The 15,692-nt window shown below is 34.1% G+C and overlaps 1 protein-coding gene across 1 annotated transcript; it reads right to left on the bottom strand.

Annotated features, from left to right (window-relative positions):
* Nucleotides 1-333: 333 nt before the first annotated feature.
* Nucleotides 334-14,244, bottom strand: LOC111711457 (equilibrative nucleoside transporter 1). The gene is made up of 12 exons (XM_023485827.1): nt 14,098-14,244; nt 13,055-13,132; nt 11,961-12,052; nt 11,429-11,507; nt 10,335-10,421; nt 6,661-6,823; nt 5,408-5,496; nt 4,992-5,039; nt 3,628-3,747; nt 3,241-3,413; nt 2,441-2,603; nt 334-1,527 (listed from the first exon to the last, which is right to left on the bottom strand). Exons 1-12 carry the CDS (start codon nt 14,200-14,202, stop codon nt 1,417-1,419), a joined length of 1,308 nt encoding a protein of 435 aa, XP_023341595.1. The 5' UTR covers nt 14,203-14,244; the 3' UTR covers nt 334-1,416.
* Between the last annotated feature and the right edge of the window lie 1,448 nt (nt 14,245-15,692).

The following is a 15,692-nucleotide window of genomic DNA, read 5'->3' as shown; positions in this document are numbered from 1 at the left end:
AATCGCATTATTTACGGTCAATTAAAGTTTATTTTGCAATTTTCATAATAAATACCGCAAATATTCAGATAGCAACCCGCGTTAGATATTTAAAAATAGTTTCTTAAGGCTTTAATAAATTTGAAAACTAGTTTGGGAAGAAAATTCTAGAGCTGATAATCATTAATGTTTCAGTCTAACGACTCAATCGACCAGCTGTTACTCGATATAAATTGTTGTAGAAAAATTTAACGCGCTCATATCGTGCGCGGCATTAATCAAAATTAGTAAGCATTTCCTCTTTAAGTGGAAAAACATTTTTTTTCTATTAAACTAAGTAATTTTCTTTGAAAATAATTTACATCCATCTGCATTTATTAACATTTTCGCTTATAAATATTGAATATACTTTAAGTTACTGGAACAATTCAACTGGTTTCAGTAAACGTTCACAATGAACGCACAGATTAAGGCCAGATCCGAACTGGTAACATTTAATGTATACATAACACAAAATATAGATAAACTATATTGTATGTAAGTATGTACAATATACATAGATTACAAGATATACAATAAAGATAACAAAAAGGATAAAGGGGGGGGGGGGATTACAAAGAGGTTTTTAAAAATCGGAGAATAGCCAAAAAACATTTAGCAACAAATTTCGGCTTAACATATAAAGAAATATGAAATTTCCAACAGGAAAAAAGAGATCAACAATTTGACGGTCAAAAGAATAGTTTTATGTACGGCTTGCATTTAGATATGTTGGTTTTTTCTTCTAATTTTATTTTGTAAGTTTCTGTTGAGTGTTCACATGCATAGGAGATTAAACAGTTTTAAGTTAGTTTCCTGAATCCAGAATAATTGATCAGGAACCCCTGCCCTGGATCTCTGACAATATTATACCAGGATTTTAAGAAAAAGTTTCCATTCCTGTGAAGAAAAATGGATAAACGAGGAAAAAGTTTACACTTGAGATTTTCAATTTTGGCAGATCCAATAGATCTGCTGGACTTCTAGTCGAACATGTAACACGTGTTAAGAACGTACATTTATTGCAGAACACATGTTTTCAACGTGTTTCTTGCCGACCAATGAACACGTGCAGTAGACATATTCCTAGCTGAACATTGAACTCTTTTTGATGTTTCTTGCAGAACAAAGAATACGAGTTGAAGACGTGTTCCCTAGCCGACATAGAACATGTGTCATGAACAATGAACTCTTTTTGAAGACATGTTTCTTGCAGAACAATGAATACCAGTTGAAGACGTGTTCCCTAGCCGACATTGAACACGTGTCATGAACATCTGTTTCTTGCCGAACAATTAACTCGTGTTGAAATTGTAAGACGTGTTCCTTTCCTAACTGTGAACATGTGCTGAAGACGTGTTTTTAGCCGAACAATGAACACGTCTTTGCCACGTGTTCCTAGAGTAGTTTAACGAAAAAGTTTGAAAGGAATGCTCCAGATCCCAATCCAATTCCTAGCAGAGCAACCATCAAACTAGCAGCGGTCTGGGACTCCTCACTCAGCACAACCTAGATATTCAAACAATATGTCAAATATAAATTTATTAGTTATATTTCCCAGATGTAGATTGTATAAGATAATGTAAATTTTTATTACATTTTCATGAGTAAATAATAAGAGCCTTATTTCCTAACTGAACATAACGATATTAAGAGACTCCCAAGTTAAATGCTAGATTCACAACGGTACCTTGCAATTTCTTGATATGGGAATAATAATAAAAACAGAAGGTCAAATTTAGGCGAAATTTTAGTACAACTTTTTGACCTAGTAGCACCTTTATTTGGGATTTTATGCACTCTGAGAAAACAAATTTATCCGATATATGTTAGACATCAGTGCAGTGCTAAGGATCCATTTAATTTTGATGCGGATCCGCACTGGAAAACAATGGATCCAAATCCGGATCAGGTCATGAACACTTCTTTAAGATTTACTGAATTGTTTTAACAAAGCAGAATTGTCAAATTATCTTTTTTATTTTTTTTTCGCTTATTTTTATTCTAATACTTGATGAACCATTCAGATAGGACATTTTTATAATCTCTCTTTTTACAACAGTTCAGATTTGGAGTTAAATTTTGTTGTTGCAGTTTTTGGTTGATATTTTGCCCCGTGGATCCGCATATTTTTGCTGATCCGGATCCAGGGAAGTCAAAATCTTGCGGCAGATCCGGATCCTAAGCAGTTTCTCATCTTAAGAGACTGGAGGAATAAAACTGCAGAGACAAGGACGGAGAATGAAATAATTTATCTTTTACCAAGTTAGAAAAACGAGAATTACTTCCTCTTTGTAACTCAGATAAAGGTTTTTAATCCGTCATATATATTGAAATTACGTTGGCAATCCATTTCAGATTCATTATTCGTTTTAGAGGCTGAAAACCTGAGTAATATTGGGATGAGTCCCTTTATCCTAACCTGAGGAGCTCCCATCATGCAGATAGATCCCAGGTATCCGTTGGTGAGGGAAAAGAGGAGCATGATGACAATGTACGCTGTGTCCGACTCCAGGAGAACCGGGGTCAAGGTCCTGGCTCCGGGGGACGCGTTGCAGATAACAAACAACGGGATGAAACAGATTCTGAAGCAAATAATTTGACACTATAGGAAAATTCATTGTAAATTGATTTCTTGCTGGTTTGCAATTACGAAGTTGCATAAATTAGATCTTGTTCAGTTGATTTAAATTGCAGGGAAAAAGCACTAAAATTAAAGCTCTATTTCTTAATTATTGTCCTACTCTCTTAATTTATGTCCCAATAGTATTTCAATTGGAATTAGAATCTGGTTCTTTTTTTCAAGAAAATTACAAACATAGGTGGTGAGGGTAAGGATTGCTCCAACCCTACAAGGTTTACCCAAGTAGAGAGAAGGAAAGGGTAAGGATTGCTCCAACCCTACCTTGTAAGGATTGCTACAATCCTGCCAGGTTTACCTGAGTAGGGAGAAGGTAAGGATTGCTCCAACCCTACCGGGTTTACATGAGCAAGAAGAAGGTAAGGTAAGGGTAAGGATTGCTCCAACCCTACCAGGTTTACCCAGGTAGAGAGAAGGTAAGGGTAAGGATTGCTCCAACCCTACCTTGTAAGGATTGCTACAATCCTGCCAGGTTTATCTGAGTAGGGAGAAGGTAAGGATTGCTCCAACCCTACCGGGTTTACATGAGCAAGAAGAAGGTAAGGTAAGGGTAAGGATTGCTCCAACCCTACCAGGTTTACCTGAGTAGGGAGAAGGTAAGGGTAAGGATTGCTCCAACCCGGCCAGGTTTAGGCCACTGAATGAGTCCTGCTAGAAACCGACCAAGGTAATCTCCAACATTGAAGAGCAGGAAGCAGCTGACAGGGATAAAGAACTTTGTTGCCCATAGACCTTCACTCTCGGTTGATTGAACCTGAATATATTGTAAATATGATACGTCTTAGATTAAAACCTTGTAAAACAGATAAATTTCGTTCTTGCATTAACTCTCCCATTCCCTCTAACCCAACCTTACTTTTTTATCAAACCCCGTCCTATGACAAGCATAACAAACCCCCCGTTCCCTCTTCCTATTTCTCCAGACCCATATTTTATGCCTATTCCGTAGTATCCTGACCGTTACTCACCCTGACAGTGATAGCTGGGAAGCATCCAAGTGTAACTAGGAAGGTGAGCAGGACTGCTAAACCGTAGGGCCAGATCTGGGCTAACACGGAGAGAGGGTTCACCTTCACGGGGATCGTAGGCTGAAACATTTTCAAATATAATAACAATATCTCGCATATATTCAATATAAAAAGAAATTGCCATGAACGATTCCCAACAGTAGTATTGGACCTCAACAGTATCGATAATTGCGATGACTTAATAGTTTTCCATCGCGAGATTTCTCGAGGTAAATCAGAAGGATTGGTCGGAATAATAACTTCATTTTCAAGCAACCCCCCCCCATTTAAAAAAAAAATGACATTTTGGATTCACAACGGTACCCTTGATTTTCGGATTTATGCATGCAGCTAAAACAATGAAGGAAATATCAAAAATCAGTTTCAAGAAAAACGACGATATCATCTTCCACGTTGTTACTTAAACAAAGGTTTATAAGGTACCTTTGTGAATCGGACTTAGAACAGATTACAAATTAGTATCTACAATTAACATACTGCACAGAGTAGATAGAAATGATAAATATATAATATCTTATTTCTATAAAATTCTGAGAGATCTTGGAAAATGTCCACACATGATACAGAACGTGCAAATTGATAAAAGTATTTAGAATATAATATTTCAAGCATAACAATCTTATCTTATTAAACTGCTTCAAAATTCAACATTCAAACGTTGCTAAACTATCAGTTCAGCCAGTATTTAACTATTAGAAAATATTTATTAAAAATTAAACTTTTCCAAGGTTGGACCAAAGTATATGATGATCTCACTACAATATTCATGCTTTTAATATAAACACATGATTACAACATGAACCCATGATAGACAGAGGAAAGTGCTTATTTTCTTCCATTGTAAACTTCTAACTAGATAAGTTGTAGGCATATGATTTGTACGTTCAACAGGATTTGAAGAATTAGTTTTACAAAATATAAAATAAATTAGACAATCAAATTAACGACAAACTTCAGAATTCCTAACATATGCTTGCAATACATGTTTTCACTTCTAAAATAATAATACTAGATCGTAAACTATCTTAACCCATCAATATTCATGGCTGCAGGTTGTATCTTTGAACCAGGATTCTGTAATACAAGCCATCTCAGACTACTGATGTACCGAATGAAAGATTGAGTTAAGTTATAATATTCTCAAGTTAAAAAAAATCTGGTCCACATTAGATCATTGAAATCAAAATCTGAGAGACCCCCCCCCCCTCTCAAAATTTGGAGACCCCAGGCCACCATATGCTTCGGCTTTAAAAGGCGAAACTTTCGAATCTGAAACCTGAATGGAATAACGGGATAAAGTTTACCTTATGATCGGGTGATGTTTCCAATAGCTTGTGATCATCATGTTTTTCCTGTACAATAAATGCGAATAAGAATCTCGGGATCAGAAATGATCTCCATCTAATGCAAAGGCTTACGTATTAAATAAAATCCACCTAGTTACACCGTGATGACCATACCCTGCAGGGTTAACTTTATTTCCAGGCATTAAACATTGATCAAAGAATCTTTAAGTGCCCGCATTGGATATCGTGATCAAGCGTTTAACATCCACACAAAGGTTCCAATCTCAGTCAAAATAAATAATCTTATCGTTAAAAAAAAGCAATGAGTAGAAACAAGGGATAAGGATATCGAACAATGGCGGTAAACATCTTTTTGCATTTACCAAAAGCTGAGGGGAAAATATGCAGGTTGTAAATATTTAATAATTCCTTACCAATTGATCGCCTTCTCCTAGATAGTGTTTATAGAACTCGCTCCGTGTAGCCACCATGTATGCAACCAGCGCAGTACCAAGAAACAGTACTAAACAATAGTACAATAAGTTGTAGACATCCTTATTCCATCAATATCCAGACTTTATAAACCTTTTTCCTTTCCAGTAGCATGCATCCATGCATGTAGGATAACTTCCTGAGGGATGGGGGTGGGGTAGTAGGCTAAGACATTTATGAATCTTTTTCCTTTCCAGCAGCATGCTTCCATGCATGTAGGATAACTTTCTATGTGATGATGGGGGGGAGGGGGGTAGTAGGCCAGACATTTATGAACATTTGATATATCAATTTGTATTAACTTTATATAAACTAATTAATTTGATGATATAACAATGCATGTATAATGTGTATAAAACTCAAACTATAATGAAAGTGATTTGATAAAGATCTGATCACTGATAACCACTAGATAAGCCCCGATTAAAGGAAAATATTATTAAAAATGCGCCGCGGATTATCAGAAATGATCAATTTCTTTCAAACAAAAAATAATGTTGCAATAAAAATATTTTTTCTTCCTATTAATTAAAAGAAATCATAATTATTTACTTTATAAATGTTCAACACTGTTTTTATAATCTACAAACATATATTCAAATTCAAATATTATTTGTGTTTGATAAGTTAGGAGGTAGCAAAACAAACATTAAATTATAAACAAAGTACTTTGTAAGTGTTTAGTAAGATAAGCCTTAAGTGCATATAATCGGCATTTATGCTGGGTCAGATAAATTCTAAAATATTTTAAGTTTTGCACTGCAATGTTTTGTAAAATTCTGTATTCGCTTGCAAAATTGTTATTTTTTAGGCTATTTCGTGTATTTGTTGGTTATTTAGTTCAAATTATAGTTTTATGATTTGTTGGTTGATATTCTGTAGTTAAGCGGTTTAGTTGTGATGATATTTCTTACTTTTTTTGTTCAGAAATTATTTTGTAGTAACCCTGTTAAGCTCTGTTTCTACTATCTTTTGACAAACAAGGAGAGATATCCCCCTTTTCCTTCTTTGTGAACCCTTAAAATACTTCTTTGAGTAGTGCATTGAATATTATGTTTGCATTGCTGAAGATTTTAAAAGCTTGAGCGAGAATATATCATAGCATAGTATGCAAGCCGAGAGAGATAGTGTGTGGAGGGGTCAAATTCCCATGAACACCCCAAACCCCTGATTTTCATAATCTTAATTTACTAACCTGACAGAACAAAGCAGAAGAAGGCTGCCTGAGTGGGAGTAGCTCCGAGTGCAAGGACGACGACATTTGTTCCCGACGCGAATATTCCTCCCAGGGCTTGACCAGAGAATACAGCTCCCATATAGGCAGGAGGGAACTTACCAGCTACTCCCAAGATACCACCCTGATACAAATATTATATTTAAATGATTTATTATTGAATATGCATGCCGTGGAACCCTTCCCCCCCCCATATATTAAAGAGAAACAACCCGTGACTATCTATCTATCTTCACCCAACCTAGAATGGTTTAATGACGAATTGTTGATCTTTTTCACGAGGAGGGGCGGGGAAGGGGGGGCCAGGAAAACTATGTGAGGATGTAGTTGATCTAAGAACAAGAAATCAACCAATAAACGACCGACTTGAGGCTTTTACTTTAAAGCACAAAACATTTTAAGGAAGTGTTGACGTATTATAAATTGATCATCCGTTTAGACAGTTAAGTTACATGACCGATTAAAAACAATATCCTTTATCGGAGTAACAAGGAGGAAAAAGTTGTTATTTGTTTTAATTCCTTGAAATTTCATTATTTGTCTAAAGTCACTTCTACTATTCAAATATGCAGTTGTGATTCGGAAAATAAATCTTTAAAACATTTCAACCACTTTTAATATTTTTATTTTCTCTTTTAATCTAATATCTTCATATATAGGCTAGATTTCTTTCTTTTTATTACTTTTAGCATCTAACTTTTCTAAAACCAATGATTTATTCTACTTTTAACATACTTTTACAAGCATGCACAAATAGCATTAATTTGTTTTTTTTCTTTCTTAAAATAATGTTAAGGTTATTTATTCTATACCTTAATTAGATATTTGATATTCCCTTTATTACGTTCTATCCACACATAATTATTATCTAAGAATAATATCCTTTTTGTCTGTGTTATTTATAGTAATTTTTTATCTAATTACTTTTATCAGGGGTTCATCAAATAAAATAACAGGAAATAAAGAATAAATTTTTTTTAAACACGCATTTTTTGTTGCTATAATATCTATTTGCTGATGACCCCTACCCCCTAATCCATCCTATACGTAAAATTAAAATGTTAGTTAAAGGAATTAACCCATTAGGGTAGTAGGCCAGACATTTATGNTTATACATGGAGTATTCATAATCATTATCTTTAATATCTGATCTTTATACATGGAGTATTCATAATCATTATTTTTAGTATCAGATCTTTATACATGGTGTATTCATAATCATTATTTTCAATATCTGATCTTTATACATGGAGTATTCATAATCATTATTTTTAATATCTGATCTTATACATGGAGTATTCATTATCATTATTTTTAGTATCAGATCTTGATACATGGTGTATTCATAATCATTATTTTCAATATCTGATCTTTATACATGGAGTATTCATAATCATTATTTTCAATATCTGATCTTTATACATGGAGTATTAATTATCATTATTTTAAACGGTGACTATCTCATTTATAGTCCATGGATTGTCCCATTTTTAGTTTCCGGACTATCCCATTACAGTTTCCGGACTATCCCATTATAGTTTCCCGCCTCTCTCATTAAGTCTCCGGACTATCTCTTTAAAGTTTCCGGACTATTCCATTTATAGTCTCCGAACTATCCCATTTAGAGTTTCAAGACGACCCCGTTTTTAGTCTCCGGACTATTCCATTTATAGCCTTCAGACTCTCCCATTTATAGTTTCCGGACTATTTCGTTGTTATCTTTGGATTATCCCATTTATAGTCTCCGGACTATCCCATTTTTTGACTCCAAGCGGTCACATTTATAGTTTCCGGAATCTCCCCATTTTTAGTCTCAAGACTATTCCAGCTAAAGTCTCTAGGTTATCCCATTTATAGTCTCCAGATTATCCCAGTTAAATAGAATATCCCATTTATAGTTTCCGTACTATCCCATTAATAATCTCAAAACTATCCCTGTTTAACCTCTTGACTATCACATAGAATCTCTAGACTATCACATTTGATCTTCAGACTATCTAATTTATGGTCTACTGACTATCCCTATATGGTTTCCGGGCTATCTCAGTTTAAAGGTGAATTAAAATTCACGAATTTGAAATTAAGTGTCATTTTATTTTGCTTAGTTGGGTTTTCAGAGATTATAATTACAAAGAGTACAATCTATAGCAAATTATATTTATATCAGTAGAATAGTCTACACATTCCAGCAAGCTTTAAAGTTGATTATCATCCAACAATGTGAAATCTCATGATAAAATAAATATATCTAACTCAATGCATTGACAGTTGCATTTATACATTGATACAAGCCAAATAGCTCAGAGACAACATGTTATTTTTAAATAAGAAGGAAATATATATATATTTTTTTAATCTTCCCCTGTAGTCCCGATCACTTTCACCCCCCCCCCCCTTTCTTAGATACATAAAATGACATATTTAAATAAAACTCATCTTCTAAATTAATTGTGAACATGTTCTCTTTGAGTACATCGTAAAACAAAACAAAAATAATTCGCGGATTTTCACAAAAAAATTTATGGATTTTCAAAATTTTCAAAACTTTAATGAAGATCGAATTTTGATGGAGACAAATATTTGAAATTTTGATCATTCATAAACCTTCCCTGGGGTCCCTAGATGTCCCACAAAAAATTTGGGCCCGATCGGTTCAGCCGTTTTGACGTTTATTGGATACAAACAAACAAACAAACAGACAGACAAGCCAAATTTATATATAGAAGAAAGAGATACACTTCATGTCATGTTTCATGTCAAATATTAATTGTAGGAGGAAAAAGATCCAAGTCAAAATTTGGGGGAAAAAATATTGTTTAGTCTCCTTGTCATCCTTCCCATTCCCATTTCTGGAATTGTAGAAAATGTTCACCCTAAAGATAAGAATTCCTCCCCAAACAATTAAACTCGACATATTTGGGTATTTATAAAGTTTAAATAGTCAGATAGTAGCTTCAAGTCAATAAACCCCTCCCCTCCCTATTCATTCATGTTGGACACATGTTAAATAAAGATATGATATTGATAATAAAATTTAATTAGTCTATCAAAATCATGAAGAAATACATTTTATATATACATGCTCCTTGCATGTTAAAAGGTTATGTCAGCAGATAAAATAATAAATAATTATGCATTTGAAAAGTAGAAGGGGGTTTAACAGGGGTATATCTTCTCTTGAAAAATAATTTCTCTTTTATATTACAGGTCATCTGACCTACCTAAAGGTTAACTGGTTGATACATAGAGAATACCTGAATTTACCTTACGGTCAACGTTGATACCTAAAGGTCACATGAACTACCTAAACTGGTTATTACCTAGAGGTAATCTAACCTACCTTAAGGTCAACTGGTTGCTACCTAGAGGTCACCATTACTACCTTAAGGTCAACTGGTTGATACCTACTCACCTCAACTACCTAAAGGTCAACTGGTTGCTACCTAGAGGTCACCTTAACTACCTTAAGGTCACCTGGTTATTAACTAATACTAAAGGTAACCTAGAACCTACCTAAGGTCAACTGGTCAATACATTCTCACCTTGACTACTTGTTGATACCTAGAGGACACCTGAACTAACTATTGACTACAGGTCAACTGGTCTACAACTAGAGGAAGGGTCAGTATATATACCTGGAAGATAGCAGAGTTGATGTTAATAATAACAACAGAAGCCAGGGTGAGGTAAAGGAACGATGATTGCCATTCATCTGTATCAATCTAAATTTTTGAACATTAATAGGGTTTATGAATAACCTTAGGGACACATTATTTCCTCAAAAACGCCCACAATTTATGTTCCGTCAAAATTTTCAAAAAATATTGTTTTTCGAAAAAAAAGCAGCAAACCAAACTGTTTATCGGTTAGAATTTATCAGTGCTTAGGATCCATTTAATTTTGATGCGGATCCGGATCCTGGATCCGCTTTTCAAAAAAATGGATCCGGATTCGGATCCGGATCCAGGTCATTGATCAAAAAAAAATTTTATTTTAGTTCAAATATCTTTTCATACCTAAAAAAAATGTTAAACATTTTAACATTTTTTTATACTATTTTTCTACTAGTTTGCACAAAATGATAATGATTTTTTTTACTTTATTGGATGAAAAAAACAGGTCTAATACATATTAGCTTTTAGTAGAAGGAGGGCGGTTGGAATATCTGCCTTCAGGCAACTACTTAGGTCTGATTTGAATATCTTCAGGGCAGAGAACAGTCTCTTTATACTGGGAACACAAGATGTTCCTTAGCATCTGTATCTTTTTAGCATATGTGCGCCCCCTCCCTTTTACACATCCTTACACCTTAATTTGTGAAGACTGAATTTGCTTAGTTGCAATGGGGAAAAGGGAGACTTCTCCCCCCCCCTCTCTAGTTATTAAAGGGGGGGGGGGGCACGGTGGAGGTCTGAGTTAAGATTTGAGAAAAATAGAAACCTGAGACCCTGAGAATATTTTTAAAATCTGTTAAACAATTCAAAATAAGATATTTTTAAGGAAAAATAACGCTGTTTTGCACATTTTGAAAAATAAAATTGTGCTTGGATCCGGATCCGTGGATCCGCATTTTTTTGCGGATCCGGATCCAGAGAGCCAAAATAATACGGATCCAGCGGATCCGGATCCTAAGCACTGGTCAATTTATAATCGATTGGAAAAGAGAAAAACTAGAATTTATCCATCCATTTTAAAATTTGATTTTTTTGTTAATATGAATGATGTTTACCTGGACCATGACGGAGGTGAAGATGAAGAGGATGATGACCAGGATAAGGCTGGCCAGTAACCTAGGCTGGGTCTTGAACCTGAAACAAATCAGACATGTCTTAAAGGGACTGTAGGCGAAATTTAAAGGTACCCTGCATGCAAAGATGACTTTGTCGGATACAGAACGGTACTCTGTAAAGCGTTGTCTAATCAAGTAGAAATTAGATATCAACGTCTATAATTTTAAAAGCTGATTATTTTCACATGCAATTTCTCTTGAAGTGTTTTGTACATTTCTACTGCAGGAAAACGAATAGAAATTATTAGAGAAACAATGGCATCCACATTATCTATTTAATCAAGAATACCGGCGTGGATCGGGCATTGCCGTCTGTGCATGGAGGGTCACTTAAAGTTACGCTTACAGTCCATTTTACAATAAAATGGAATCTAACGTGTTTTCTCGTCAAAATTGGCTCCATCAAAATATTTCCATTTTAAAATAATAAAGTTAGAAAAATCATTCCCTCGAAACACAGGAAACAAATTACCTGTGCCCAAAGACTCCATTTAGAATAAGAAAGGTTACATTGGGTACCATAGAGGCCACTGCCAGATATCCAGGCCATAGAGCAGTCAGATCCTATACATAGATAATTTCTAATTCAAGATACCATAGAGCAGTTAGATCCTATACATAAATAATTTTTAATTCAAGAAACCATGCAGCAGAGATCTTTTACAGAGATAATTTGTAAATAATTTGTAATTCCAGAAACCATATAGCAGTTAGATCATATACATAGATAATTTGTAATTCAAGGAACCATACAGCAGTTAGATCCTTTATATAGATAATTTCTAATTCAAGAAACCATAGAGCAGTTAGATCCTTTACATAGATAATTTCTAATTCAAGAAACCATACAGCAGTTAAATCCTTTACATAGATAATTTGTAAATAATTTCTAATTCAAGAAACCATAGAGCAGTTTGATCCTATATAAAGATAATTTCTAATTCAAGAACCCATAGAGCAGTTTGATCGTATATAAAGATAATTTCTAATTCAAGGAACCATAGAGCAGTTAGATCATATACATAGATAATTTGTAATTCAAAGAACCTAAGAGAAGTTAGATCATATACATAGATAATTTGTAATTCAAGGAACCAGAGAGACCATAGAGCAATTAGGTGCAAGACGTAGATAGTTGAAAATTCACGGAACCAAGGAAACTTTGGTACCCATAGAAGCTATAAATAGCCAGAGGCGGGAACTCTGGTAATGTTGAAAATTACAAGTTGGGGGGTTGAATTTCAGTGAGAACTCTGGGCAAAGCTGGGTTTCCAAACACGCAAGTATCAAATAAAACATTATTTTGAGAGAAAACATTGAATGAGTAAATTACTGTTAATATTTGTTTACTAAGTAAACAGAATATATTGTATTCATCTATATTCCTAACTAATTGTAAGAAGTTGCAACGAGAGATGAAATAAAAAGTTGAGGTGGCTAAAAACGTGGATTAACATATAGAATTTCGGAAAAAACGTGTAAGACGGAGAAAAAGTCAACTCAAATTCGTGGAGGGGGGGGGGTGTATTTTTTCTCAAGATTAAATGAAAAATACATAATCCCTACCTCCGTTTCTTCGCTCTGGGTGGTTCCATTAGATTCATGGGTTATATTTCTGAACTTATGATTCCAATACGCGTTCACCTAAATATACATTATTAGGTAGAATTCATGTAGGCGTAGAAAGAATTCTAGTTTGACCAAAAAATAGAAATTCATATCTTTTCAAAATCTTTTAGTAAACTTAAAACATTTCAAAACTGTTTTATCACGTTCGCTTTTGGTTCGTTTTTTGCTAAGTAATATTAACATCAATGATAAAAATTCAAGTTATCAAACTTTTGACAATTCGATATAATTTAGTTAAATTCTTTGTTTGAAATAACTGGGGTTTCCCATATTAAGATGCAAAATTATAGAGATCAGAAATATGCGGGTTGGAGATGACACCCCTCTATGACTCCATGTAAGAAAATATCTGTTTACGCCCATGAGAGTGAATAAAAATGCGTACTAAGTAATACATAATAAACATGATATGAAAAGATAATAAACCTGACTTTGACAATCCTAAAATAAACCAGTTTCCAGGCCTTTAAATTCTTCATTTAATTCACAACACATGGCTTGCTTTCTTTTAAAATGTTAACATAATGTGCAGTTAAGGGAAGGGCGGGGGGACATTGCCCCCTCTATAGAAAGTTTGATTCCCAACTGAAAGGTTCATAAAATACTATCCGAATTCTTCAAAACTAAATTGAAGAATATGTTTAAAAATTGTTTCTCTTAAAGGGACTATAAGTGTAATTTCAAGCAACTCTCCATCCAAAGATGGCCAAAGCCCGATTCACAACGGTACCCTTAAAAGCTTTGTCTGATCAGGTTTGAATAAGTTATCAATGTTAATAATTTTGAAAATTGACTTCTGCTGCAGGAAAAAATAGGAATGATTCAAGTTAAACATTTGGAAACCTCATTATTTATCAGCTTTCAAGGGTACCATTGTAAATCGGACATTGCCATCTTTGTCTGGAGGATCACTTGAAATGACGCTAGACTCCTTAAGACCAAAGGCTGCTTGAAGGGGGAGGGGGGGGGAGTAATCCTACCGTGATGAACATATTCCAAGGGAGTAGGGTTCCAATTCCAAGCCAAAAGAAAATGGCTTGGACCATCTTACACGGATCTTTAGGACCTGCTACCTTCCCAACCATTTTAGTACAAAAAACTCACTGAAATTATATTTGATTAGAAAAAGCCAGATATAAATATATATATATACGTATTTTTCATCTTTTTATTAGAATTAGTTATCACCGTTATTCTGTTTGTCTATTTGTTTTGGACTTCCGATCATAACTCATGAACCCGTTCACCGATTTCACGGTTAACTCAAATTTTGATTTGGAATCTGAGAAGTATCACGGGAATGTTCCTAAAAATTTTAAACTGAGTGAGTTGACTTTTGTAGGTAAAACTCCATGCAAAGCTGAGGGCCCAAGCTAGAATAGTCATATTTTACCCTTTACAAAACTTGTAAATCTAACGCTTGCCCCTCCCCTATGATAACTGTAATCGTCCCATATTGATAACTAAAAATCAAGTTATCAACTTCACGTGTGTAAAAATTGAATTTCTCATCAGCTGTTCTGTGTCCTCATCCTCCCGCGATTTATTGTACTCTGAATACCCCGCGTTTTCCCTATCTTCCAAGCTTTCTAGCTTTCTATAGTAGCAGGGCTTTCTTTTAAGCATTATCCTGGGGTCAATATCCTGTTCATTTTACGGCCACGCCTTTTTTATAAAAATATCTTGCACAATTTCTCCTTCTGATTCCTACAATAACTTTGAATTTACTCTAACATGTCTACAACCTGAGCTATGGCTTTATAAACGTGTGATTTCTCAACCATTTTTCAAAAATTCTAATTTCGCTTTGACGAGAACGTGAAGTAATCCCGCAACTTTTCTCGTATATAAAACCGGTTTTACTGTTTGAACTATAATGCGCCAAGACATATAGCATTTTCTAAAAGTTGAGTTTTCTAATTCCGCTTATAGGTGGTGTGAGAATCGATTTGTTTAATTCTATTAAACAACTTTAAATTGTTAGATTATTGCTAGCATAATAAAGTTTAATGTAGTTTTTGGTTATTATGTAAAAATATTAAATGATTTTATATTTTGAATTTATTTGATTTGTTGAAAGAGTAAACTATACCTATACTTGGAGTTTTACTAACCATACGGATAGTTTTAAGATGAATGCTTAAACTTTAGTCATCTTATCTCCGTGTAATGCTTTTTTTCTGAGAGATCCATGTGATCTAATCATCATACAACATTTCTTGTCAAAGTTATCAGAGACCAAGATGGTAAAGAACAAATTAAACACGTGACAGAATAAATTACACCTAATAATTTTATAGACCGTCTTTGCACAACCATGTATAATACACTGGTCATGCAGCAAATTCTTGGAATATTTAACTTAACTGGATCTACGTGATCTTATCAACTATTGTGCAGTATATCTAGTAGTTCTTATCCTGCATATGTTTGTCTTTGACTTTTTTTAAGAATTGTTTTAGTTAAACATCTATGAGTTCATAAAGAATGTTTGGTATATTTAACCAATAATCCTGGTTTTATCAAAATAATAAATTTGTCAGTTTTAAAATATTGTAAGGAATTACAAATATTT

Source organism: Eurytemora carolleeae, unplaced genomic scaffold, assembly GCF_000591075.1.
Source record: "Eurytemora carolleeae unplaced genomic scaffold, Eaff_2.0 scaffold1166, whole genome shotgun sequence".
Taxonomy (NCBI): Eukaryota; Metazoa; Arthropoda; class Copepoda; order Calanoida; family Temoridae; genus Eurytemora; species Eurytemora carolleeae.
Note: the sequence above shows the minus strand (reverse complement) of the source record. Positions and strands in the feature narration are given on the sequence as shown.